At 41.6% G+C, this 11,555-nt stretch overlaps 1 protein-coding gene across 1 annotated transcript; it reads right to left on the bottom strand.

The window, feature by feature from the left end:
* Positions 1-5,721: 5,721 nt before the first annotated feature.
* Positions 5,722-10,034, bottom strand: LOC135520115 (proline-rich nuclear receptor coactivator 2). The gene is made up of 3 exons (XM_064945451.1): positions 9,903-10,034; positions 9,118-9,336; positions 5,722-8,677 (listed from the first exon to the last, which is right to left on the bottom strand). Exon 3 carries the CDS (start codon positions 8,649-8,651, stop codon positions 8,181-8,183), a length of 471 nt encoding a protein of 156 aa, XP_064801523.1. The 5' UTR covers positions 8,652-8,677; positions 9,118-9,336; positions 9,903-10,034; the 3' UTR covers positions 5,722-8,180.
* Between the last annotated feature and the right edge of the window lie 1,521 nt (positions 10,035-11,555).

Raw genomic sequence — 11,555 nt, 5'->3', positions numbered from 1 at the left:
TTGGAACATAGGACAGATGTGCTTCAGCACCTCTAGACGTTTCCACTTCACAATAGTGTTTGTCTATGGAGATTGCATGGATGTGTGCTCAATTTTATACACCTGTCAGCAACGGGTGTGGCTGAAATAAACAAATCCTCTCATTTGAAGGGGTATCCACATACTTCTCTTTATATATTTCTATATATTTATTAGAGATGGGCACCATTATGGAAAATCTATAAGTTGCATTTGATATTATCGGTTTGATTAAAGTACATTACAATTTGCAACCGAGTGAACGTTAACTTTTCTGTTCACTTCCACAGCTCTGAAGTCCAGATAACTGCTTATGGATTGCCTTTTGGGCCAGGTGTGAAAGTTCTTGCATAAACCTACCCAACCAGCTTGAATACAATGGGAAATCACATCCAGTTGATGGCCCATCAGCAGGCTGCTAAGAGGTCTGTGAGGGTTTTGTGCCTGCACGAACAGTCCTGTGCTTTACATAGCGATATAGATTTACAGGAAGAATAACCAATTTAAAAAGCCTTGCTGGCATCAATGTCAAACAATATATCATTCCAAATGATTAATTATGATCCCGGCCCACCACGAATTGTTAGTTTGAAACGTTTAAAACACTGTCCTTGTTAAATTGTTACTGATCATTTAGGTCGAGGCCAGACTGATCCGTGGAGAACGGACACCATATTAGAATGGATATATGTTGGTCAATGCGCACGGGTGGGTGCTTAAATTAGTCCTATTTCACATACAGTGCCTTGCGAAAGTATTCGGCCCCCTTGAACTTTGCGAACTTTTGCCACATTTCAGGCTTCAAACAAAGATATAAAACTGTATTTTTTGTGAAGAATCAACAACAAGTGGGACAATCATGAAGTGGAACAACATTTATTGGATATTTCAAACTTTTTTAACAAATCAAAAACTGAAAAATTGGGCGTGCATAATTATTCAGCCCCCTTAAGTTAATACTTTGTAGCGCCACCTTTTGCTGCGATTACAGCTGATAGTCGCTTGGGGTATGTCTCTATCAGTTTTGCACATCGAGAGACTGACATTTTTTCCCATTCCTCCTTGCAAAACAGCTCAGTGAGGTTGGATGGAGAGCATTTGTGAACAGCAGTTTTCAGTTCTTTCCACAGATTCTCGATTGGATTCAGGTCTGGACTTTGACTTGGCCATTCTAACACCTGGATATGTTTATTTTTGAACCATTCCATTGTAGATTTTGCTTTATGTTTTGGATCATTGTCTTGTTGGAAGACAAATCTCCGTCCCAGTCTCAGGTCTTTTGCAGACTCCATCAGGTTTTCTTCCAGAATGGTCCTATATTTGGCTCCATCCATCTTCCCATCAATTTGAACCATCTTCCCTGTCCCTGCTGAAGAAAAGCAGGCCCAAACCATGATGCTGCCACCACCATGTTTGACAGTGGGGATGGTGTGGTCAGGGTGATGAGCTGTGTTGCTTTTACGCCAAACATAGCGTTTTGCATTGTTGCTAAAAAGTTCAATTTTGGTTTCATCTGACCAGAGCACCTTCTTCCACGTGTTTGGTGTGTCTCCCAGGTGGCTTGTGGCAAACTTTAAACGACACTTTTTATGGATATCTTTAAGAAATGGCTTTCTTCTTGCCACTCTTCCATAAAGGCCAGATTTGTGCAATATACGACTGATTGTTGTCCTATGGACAGAGTCTCCCACCTCAGCTGTAGATCTCTGCAGTTCATCCAGAGTGAACATGGGCCTCTTGGCTGCATCTCTGATCAGTCTTCTCCTTGTATGAGCTGAAAATTTAGAGCGACGGCCAGGTCTTGGTAGATTTGCAGTGGTCTGATACTCCTTCCATTTCAATATTATCGCTTGCACAGTGCTCATTGGGATGTTTAAAGCTTGGGAAATCTTTTTGTATCCAAATCCGGCTTTAAACTTCTTCACAACAGTATCTCGGACCTGCCTGGTGTGTTCCTTGTTCTTCATGATGCTCTCTGCGCTTTTAACGGACCTCTGAGACTATCACAGTGCAGGTGCATTTATACGGAGACTTGATTACACACAGGTGGAATGTATTTATCATCATTAGTCATTTAGGTCAACATTGGATCATTCAGAGATCCTCACTGAACTTCTGGAGAGAGTTTGCTGCACTGAAAGTAAAGGGGCTGAATAATTTTGCACGCCCAATTTTTCAGTTTTTAATTTGTTAAAAAAGTTTGAAATATCCAATAAATGTCGTTCCACTTCGTGATTGTGTCCCACTTGTTGTTGATTCTTCACAAAAAAATACAGTTTTATATCTTTATGTTTGAAGCCTGAAATGTCGCAAAGTTCAAGGGGGCCGAATACTTTCGCAAGGCACTGTATGTACAAGTGTATATTAATATGCATGTGTGAATTGGAAATTAGTTTTTTTGCATATCCTAACTACCTCGAAACACCCCCAGAGAGTGTGATGTATAAAATACCCTATTTTCTACAACTAATTTGAACTTTTTGACCATGCAATGACTACCAGTGGTCATAGTGCATTTCTACACATTTTGCATTGAGACAGAGAACATTTTGTATTTTTAAAGCAAATCACCTGCTATTCTACATATTTTGCCTTGATTTATGCTTTTGGGTGTTTTCCCATCGGAAATAATAAATAATATGGGTTGTGGGCCCCCTGGTCAGAATTAAGGCCCTGACTTCCACTGCTGTACAGGCAGGCAGGTGCAAAGGCTATTTGTATATTGATGGAAAGTTACTAACCATGTTTCCATCCAGCTTTTATGCAAGTAAAGTAGAAACTGGAAGTTTCGGTGTCATTTTATAAACGCCGACAGCTCATTTGTTTGTTCAACATGATGGGATATTTTTGTGTCGGTAAAATAAATTATATGGGAAACAGGTAGGATAGTAACCAGGTAGACTAGTTGAGGAAAAAGTTCTCATTTGCAACTGCGACCTGGCCAAGATCAAGCAAAGCAGTTCGACACATACAACAAAAGAGTTACACATGGAATAAACAAACATACAATCAATAATACAGTAGAAAAATGTATATACAGCATGTGCAAATGAGGTAGGATAAGAGAGGTAAGTCAAATAGGCCATGGTGGCGATGTAATTACAATATAGCAATTAAACACTGGAATGGTAGAATGTGCAGAAGATGTATGTGCAAGTAGAGATACTGGGGTGCAAAGGAGCAAGATAATAAATACAGTATGGGGATGAGGTAGATTGGATGGGCTAATTTACAGATGAGCTATGTACAGGTGCAGAGATCTGTGAGCTGCTCTGACAGCTGGTGCTTAAAGCTAGTGAGGGAGGTAAGAGTCTCTCGCTTTAGTGATTTTTGCAGTTCATTCCAGTCATTGGCAGCAGAGAACTGGAAGGAGAGGCAGCCAAAGGAAGAATTGGCTTTGGGGGTAACCAGTGAGAGATACCTGCTGGAGCACGTGCTATGGGTGGGTGCTGCTATGGTGACCAGTGAGCTGAGATAAGGCGGGGCTTTACCTAGCAGAGACTTGTAGATGACCTGGAGCCAGTGAGTTTGGCGAGTATGAAGCGAGGGCCAGCCAACGAGAGTGTACAGGTTGCAGTGGTGGGTAGTATATGGGGCTTTGGTGACAAAACGGATGGCACTGTGATAGACTGCATCCAATTTGTTGAGTAGAGTGTTGGAGGCTATTTTGTAAATGACATCGCCGAAGTAGAGGATCGGTAGGATGGTCAGTTTTACGAGGGTATGTTTGGCAGCATGAGTGAAGGATACTTTGTTGCGAAATAGGAAGCTTATTCTAGATTTAATTTTGGTTTGGAAATGTTTAATGTGAGTCTGGGAGGAGAGTTTACAGTCTAACCAGACACCTAGGTATTTGTTGTTGTCTACATATTCTAAGTCAGAACCGTCCAGAGTAATGATGCTGGACGGGCGGGCAGGTGCGGGCAGCGATCGGTTGAAGAGCATGCATTTTGTTTTCATTGTATTTAAGAGCAGTTGCAGGCCACGGAAGGAGAGTTGTATGGCATTGAAGTTCATTTGGAGGTTAGTTAACACAGTGCCCAAAGAAGGGCCAGAAGTATACCGAATGGTGTCGTCTGTGTAGAGGTGGATCAAAGAATCACTATATTTTATTTATTTCACCTTTATTTAACCAGGTAGGCAAGTTGAGAACAAGTCCTCATTTACAATTGCGACGTGGCCAAGATAAAGCAAAGCTCGACACATACGACACAGAGTTACACATGGAGTAAAACAAACATACAGTCAATAATACAGTATAAACAAGTCTATATACGATGTGAGCAATTGAGGTGAGATAAGGGAGGTAAAGGCAAAAAAAAAGGCCATGGTGGCAAAGTAAATACAATATAGCAAGTAAAACACTGGAATGGTAGATTTGCAATGGAAGATTGTGCAAAGTAGAAATAAAAATAATGGGGTGCAAAATAAATAAATATCACTATATATATCACTATAATAACTCATATCGAAGTAAATTTGGAGTCACGTGATGATCCATGATCCACGTGTGGTCCATATCATTGGGCAACAGATGAAATAAATGATGGGTGGTGAAAGTGCACGGTAATGAGCTTGATGCTGCTTTCCAATAAATATGGAGGGTCTTATTCTGGTGACAAGATGATCGGTACTTGACTGCCATTTGACAAGTAAAAATATTCTCACTCATCCATAAACTCATTATGCCGACTAGACAACGCACAAACCGTGCCAAGCCCAGTGTTGCCGGCCTGTGACAGTGACTGTGTTCAGGCCAGGGTACTGGGTGGAGGCTGGCTTTGAGAGAGAAGCTGTTTTTCAGTCTCTTGGTCCCAGCTTTGATGCACCTGTGTTGACCTCACCTTCTGGATGATAGAGGGGTGAACAGACTGTGGCAGCTGAAGTCCTTGATCTTCTTGGCCTTCCTGTGACACCGGGTGCTGTTGGGCAGACTGCACCACCCTCGAGATAGCCCTGCGGTTGCGGATGGTGCAGTTGCCGTACTTGGCAGTGATACAGCCCGACAGGGCGCTGTTGCACCACCTCTGTCTGTGTGGGTGGACCATTTCAGAATGTCAGTGATGTGTATGCTGAGGAACCTGGAAGATTTCTACCTTCTCCACTGCAGCCTTGATGTGTTACATCTGTCCATGATCAGCTCCTTTGTTTACATTCAAGTTACTTTCCTGACACCACTCAGCCAATGCCCTCACCTACCTGTTGGATGGCTCATAGTTGGTAATCAGGCCGACCACTTGTCATCTGCCAACTTGATTGAGTTGGAGGCGTGTACAAGAGGGGGCTGAGCAGGCACCCCTGTGGGGCCTGTGTTGAGGATCAGCTTAGTGGGGGTGTTATTCCCTAACTTCACCACCTGGGGGCAGCCCATCAGGAAGGCCAGGACCCAGTTGCACAGGGTGTGGTGCAGACCCAGGGCTTAAAACTTGGAGGGTACCATGCCGTTGAAGAAAAAAAAATACATAGTCTTTCTTACATATGGATCCATCCAGACAAGAGGAATACCTTGGGATGGTATGCAAATTGCAGTGGGTCTAGTGTGAAGAGATCCTTAACTAGCCTGAAAGAACTTCATGGAGTGCTACAGTTACTTGAGGATATCAGTATTCTATGGTAATGTAATTATCAGTTTCAAATAAATATAGTAAGCTGTACTAAAATGATTTGGAATAATGAGTGCATTCAGAAAAGACAGACACAAAGTAGGGGGGAAAGGGAAGGGATTTTATTCTTTGGGGTTTACTTTTTGATTAGACCAATTAAAGCAGTGCTTTAGGTTCTTTTTTTTAAGTCAAATTCAATCAAGTCTGGACATGTGGCATAATTTCATATTCATTGGTGACAGTAAACAAAGTGGGACAAATTAAAAGCCAATTTGTTGAGAAACACTTGAGTTTCAAATTTAGGACAAAGACTTATACATGTATGAATCATTAGCAGAAACCAACAGAACACATCTTTGTTCTTAAAAAAGACAATGCATTTCAACACAGAACAAAAGCAGATGAAACCAGGTTGACAATAACATTCAAATTCAATTACCTTCTGGCAGAAGAACAGCAGATAACTGAAGGTGGTCTTTAGATGAACATGTTTTGGTCAATGAATCACATTACCTAATCACAAAATATCAATGTCGATCAACAACAGAATTTCGCAATGTTGGGTTAAAATGTAGGCACAGTCAAGTCGAACAACTCAATTCAGGGCCCGTTTTCCAGACAGATCATAAGTAGTCCTGAAAAAAAAAAACATTCAAATGGAGACTATCCATTGAAATAGTTGTTTTCATCCAGGTTTGGGGTCAATCTGTCTGGGAAACCAGTCCCCAGCAGCTGTCTTCAGGCTGTAGCACACCTGGAAACTAAAATAATATAACAATTCATACATATCCAAGTCTCCTCAAAAGGGTCAAATGTAAGCCAAGTTTCTTTTGCACAATGCATTTTTTTGCCATCCACTGTGCATAATAAAAAACCATGTGCAAGATTAGACATTACACAGTGAAGGGGTATTGACAAATGCTATAGGCAGATTCTTTTTTTTACAAAAATATTCCGTATTTGAAGTCAAGACATGTCCTTAGCATGACTTATACATTCAGTGTTATTACTAAAAAATACTTTATCAAGCAGGTTTAAAAACACACTGCTAAATGTACATATGCTGCAAGTATTTTTTTTACACATTTCATTATTTACATGGCTCTTTTTCTTTAACTTATTTCAAGCTTGTGAGCTCCGTTTTGTCGTCTCTAAGATAGCCATTACAGTTCCCATTCTGCAAAGAAAATAAAAGACTGCCTCCCTTCAAATTAGAACCTAGAGGGAGATAGTCAATTAACCACCCACTGATAAGGGCCTCTCAGCATGTAACTTATAAAAAACTATTTTGATTGCAGTGCAAGAGTAGGGTGCAGAAAGCAGTGAGTATCTGGAGATTGCTGCTGGAGACTTTAAATGTAAACAGATCCACACTGGCCTTGCGCCGAACGTCCTCTGTGCTACGCACGTCTCTCAACGTTGCACTTCCTCGTAAGAAACTGCCACACAGCAAACAGAACCATGGCACAGGAGATCGAGGTCGGGAAACGTACAGTTCCACGTTCCTGTTGAATCTGGCCCTCTTCTGCATTGTTTACTGTGTGGGGTTTCGGTAGGGAATGAGAGTTTGAAAGTGGCTAATAGCAGTACTGATTGAGTTGGGAGAAGTGACCCAGAGGACAAAATTCTCTGTGCCATGCAAGCCAACGTGGTTGATATGGCACTGGTAACCACGTCAGACATACAAGGAAGAGATGGTGAAAAAAAAAAACAGCAAAAGACATTCATTTGGTTAAGACAAAACTGACTCATTGATTAATAACCACATCACAAATAGACAAAATAATTGTATGATAGAGCTGCAGGCCTTGGACCAGAACAACTGCCATAGTGCAGAGCGCACAGCGCAATAAAAAAGTACAGGAGTTGAACGTCCAAGGCCAGTGTGCCATGGCCTCTACACTTCAGTTTGAGGTTATACTTGTGACCTGTACTCACTACTACAGCGGATTCCCTCCTGAAAGATAGCTCTGGTTTCCCTGCAGAACAGTGGATTTTACATCCTCCCCCCCAAAACCAGAGGGAAAACAGTAAGTCAAACTAAAGAAAATGCTACTATTGTAGATTGTGCTTCAGGCAGCACCAGGTTGTCAGAGGTGAAATCCTTAATGATTAACAGAACTTAACGTGCCGAAGAATTACCGGTCCACAAAAATGGACTGTAAATGAGACTGCATTAACATGTTATTACTAACAGTTTCCAACCTTACCGTTTGGGAAGAAAAGCCCACAGACTTGCTATAACGGCCAACAAAAAAAAAAAAAACGGAGCACAAATACGAAGGATATCCAGTTCATCGTTAGTGACAGAAACAGACTCCAATGAGAGCATTCTCCCCCACCAACAAGGCTGCAGCGCTGTAATACCTGTGGTTTTCAAAAAAAAGAGAAAAAAGGGTGACAAACAGCTGCAGAGATGTCCCTACAACATGCCTACCACCCTTCGAACACCTCAACCTAAAATAGCCAAAAGTATATTACAACGCTGGGGCATTCAAGGCAGGCAGGAGCCTTCGTTCACACGTTGGCTTTGAAAGGTCAGGTTATGGGAGTCCATCTCTAGGCATGCACCTTGAGGAGGCTCTTCAGTTGGAAGGCCATCATCTCCCTGCTGTCCCGAGTACCCATGGGGACCCAGTGGCTGGGGGGCTTGGGCAGCACACTGGGGGAGGGTGGCTCGCTGAACTTGGCCCCTGCATAGCTCGGGCCGCCACACTGGGCGGCCAGAAGTGTGTTCAGGTGGGACACAGCACCCTCCCAATTCTGATCGTAGGCGTTGGCAAAACGGACAGAAGTGTTTATCTTCTCAGCCGACGCGGCCAGCCGCGCCTCTGGGAACCAGGGGTAGGCTGCGCCCTTGCGGTGGCCATGCTGGTGAGGACCTCCCGCCGCCCCCGAGGATGCTACGGTTGTCACTCCATTCTGATCGCGGACAACTCTTTGCTTGGCCCGGCCCAGCTGATGGTTCTTCTTGGGCAATGGGCGCTCTGGGTGGGACACTGGAATGTTGTACCTCTCTCCACCTCCCATACTGTACTTCCCAGACTATGTGTCACCTGAAGGAGGAATACATTTATATTAAGAAACAAATCTAAAAAAAATACATTGAAGCAACTCATTTCTAACATTTACAAATTAGTTATCCAAAACTTACAAGTGGCTTGCTCAAGGGCATAGAGGTGTTTCACCTATTAAACTCAGGGATTCGAACCAGCGGCATTCCAACGCTCTTAATGCTAAGCGAACGTTACCTGCAGCCCAACAATTAAACATGACAATTGTCCCCGGTTGACAACACCGCTTTACCAATATGGTATAAAAAAATATGCGTAGTTTATATTTAAGACGGGAAAAATATAATTATTAACAGAACTGCTGGAACAAATGTGCATTACTGAAGTTACTTCAATGAGCTCAATTGGGCTACGTGCGAAAGATCAGCCCTTCCCCCACCCGACAGCAAAAAAAAAAACACACTGTAGCAGCCAATGCCTACCTCTTTGTTGTTAGAAAGTTGAATGTGCAGAGATGCTTCCTTCTTAATTTCTCCTTTCCAATTGGGCTCCAGGTCCTCGAAGTAGTCTTCGGTCTACTTCTCGCTGCACTTTTAGGTCCAGCAAGATCTGGAGTTGTCATGTGCCAATGAGCGTCGTTTTCCCGTGAAGCCGAGTAGAACATCAATTCACTTCAGCGCACGAATATGCTCAAAGCCGATCTAAACGATACATTAAATTGTTTTAGAAATACTTCGAGTAAAATAGAACGACACTGCTCCAAGTATGTAAACTGTTTATGTTAAAAATTGAGAATGGGCCCAGTTCTCATGTGACAAACATGCATCTTCACAAAGCTAACTACGTTCTACAAACTGTCTGGTAAAATTCATACACTGGTAGCAACATAGTACATATTGGTTAACTGGAAAATAAAGCAGGTAGCCAACTAGCGTCCATGTTTAGCTATGTAAAGCCACGACGTAAACAACGAATAATGCTTTCACTGGCGTGGAAGAACGTTAGGTTAGCTTGGTGGAGAAATCGAGCGACTGATGTTCACTTTTAACGGAATACATTTTTTAAAGACACCTAGATTAGCCATCATTTGTGCTTGTTAACATTACTAAAGTTTGATGATAACACTGAATACATCTTTGTAAGTAAAAGCCGTCTATGTAGGTCACTTCTCTGGCAACAAAACAAAGAACGCCACTCATAAGTCATATGGTGTCACAGAATTCTCGCTAAATTAACTTAACCAATTTAGCTAAATACCGGCTCTTACCGACTTCCTCAGGCTTAGTTGGTAAAAGCCCTTTGTCAGAGATTGTTGAATTGACGTCTGAACTCTCTGAATGTAGAAATTGCTATATCTGGAAATGTGTGTATATCTCTATTCCCTCTCGACTGTCTGATTTGCAACAAAATGGAAGCTGGGGTAGGTATATGTAGCTGCGCAAACTGAGCTCTGACCAATCACAACAGCTCTTTGACCGAAGGACCAATCGGAGAGGCGATACACAGACGCATTCACGTCTGTTGCCAGACAGTTGACGCGAAAAGACAAACCTCCCAACCTCGGCTTCCTTTGTTGTTGGAATTTCCATGAAGGAGTGGTAAAGCATCAAGAAAACCACCATTTAGATTCAAATCAAATAAAACGACTTGTATTTATCCACCAAACCTGACAGTCAATAGCAGATGCTTCGGAAAAAGTTAATACTGGTGTTCCAAATGAACAATTGATAAAATATGTCATGATATGTAGACCGACATTACTAAATCATTTGAGTAGCCTACACTAACCAGGTTTCCATACAACATATGTATGCTAAACTGTTGGCTAGAGTGCACTTGCCACGACCAGAGTGGGCACGTTCGCTATGTAATGTAAAACGTGTTGCGACAAAACCATCAGTATAGTTGGAAATGCGATGGAACCCCGTTAAAATATGTTGTTTTTTTCGATACATTGAACAGCAAAAGTAATGTGTCCACTACGTCATCACGCACAGCCTTTTATCAACAACAAGTCAATCTGATGGAAACAGGACTCTTGGGGAAATGCGCGTATTGTTTATATGGAGGTTTTAGAATATTCGCATGGAATTCTGTTGCCAATTGGACGGAAACCTAGTTTGTGAGAGAATCTGTTAGAGATCAATTCCTACTAAGATTATGATATGATTGGCTTCTCAATAGTTCAGTATTATGTAATTCAACTCAATATCAGCCATGACAATGTATATTCCTGAATATAACAGCATTTCTTAATATATTTATAGTGGTTTTGTATTTATATTTTTATTACGATATAATAAAATAAAAAAGAAACAACATTTAACCGGATTTCCTGTAGTAGTGATTCATGTGAAAGGAAGTGAACAGCAGCAACAGGCTTTTGCAAGACTGGGCAAATTACTGTCATCAGTTACCTGCTAACAATGGGCCTACGTCGCAGTAATTTCTCAGATATTTGCTCAAGATAGTAAAAAAAAGTCCCCATAGCTTATTCCCTTTATATGTTTGTTGTTGTGTATTTAGGGTTCAGGATTATTGACCATAGATCATAAAGTGAAATATATTTTACTTGATTGTGTTAAACAATTTTGCACTCTCAATTAAACCCCACCCTAACTGCATCACTATGGTGGCCCATATGTATATATCATTTTTTGTTTGTTTTGGGGCTCTATAGTCAGCCACTGTCAAGATGTAGGTCTGTTATTAACAGTATTTTCTCACTTAGTATCTGTGTGTTCCATGTTGTCTCTGTTGTTTGATAAGATACTCAAATGACATGCCCCTAAACCTGACCTAATTTTACCATTGCAAATGTTACCTAACGTTAACTTGGCTGGGAACATAGGACTTGCACTATTGTTGTTCTAACATGTTACATTAGAAACCACAAAGCTTGGATTTATAAACCGTTTCC

This window comes from Oncorhynchus masou, chromosome 29 (genome assembly GCF_036934945.1).
Source record: "Oncorhynchus masou masou isolate Uvic2021 chromosome 29, UVic_Omas_1.1, whole genome shotgun sequence".
Taxonomy (NCBI): Eukaryota; Metazoa; Chordata; class Actinopteri; order Salmoniformes; family Salmonidae; genus Oncorhynchus; species Oncorhynchus masou.
The sequence above is the reverse complement of the archived record's forward strand: the minus strand, read 5'-3'. Positions and strand labels throughout refer to the sequence as shown.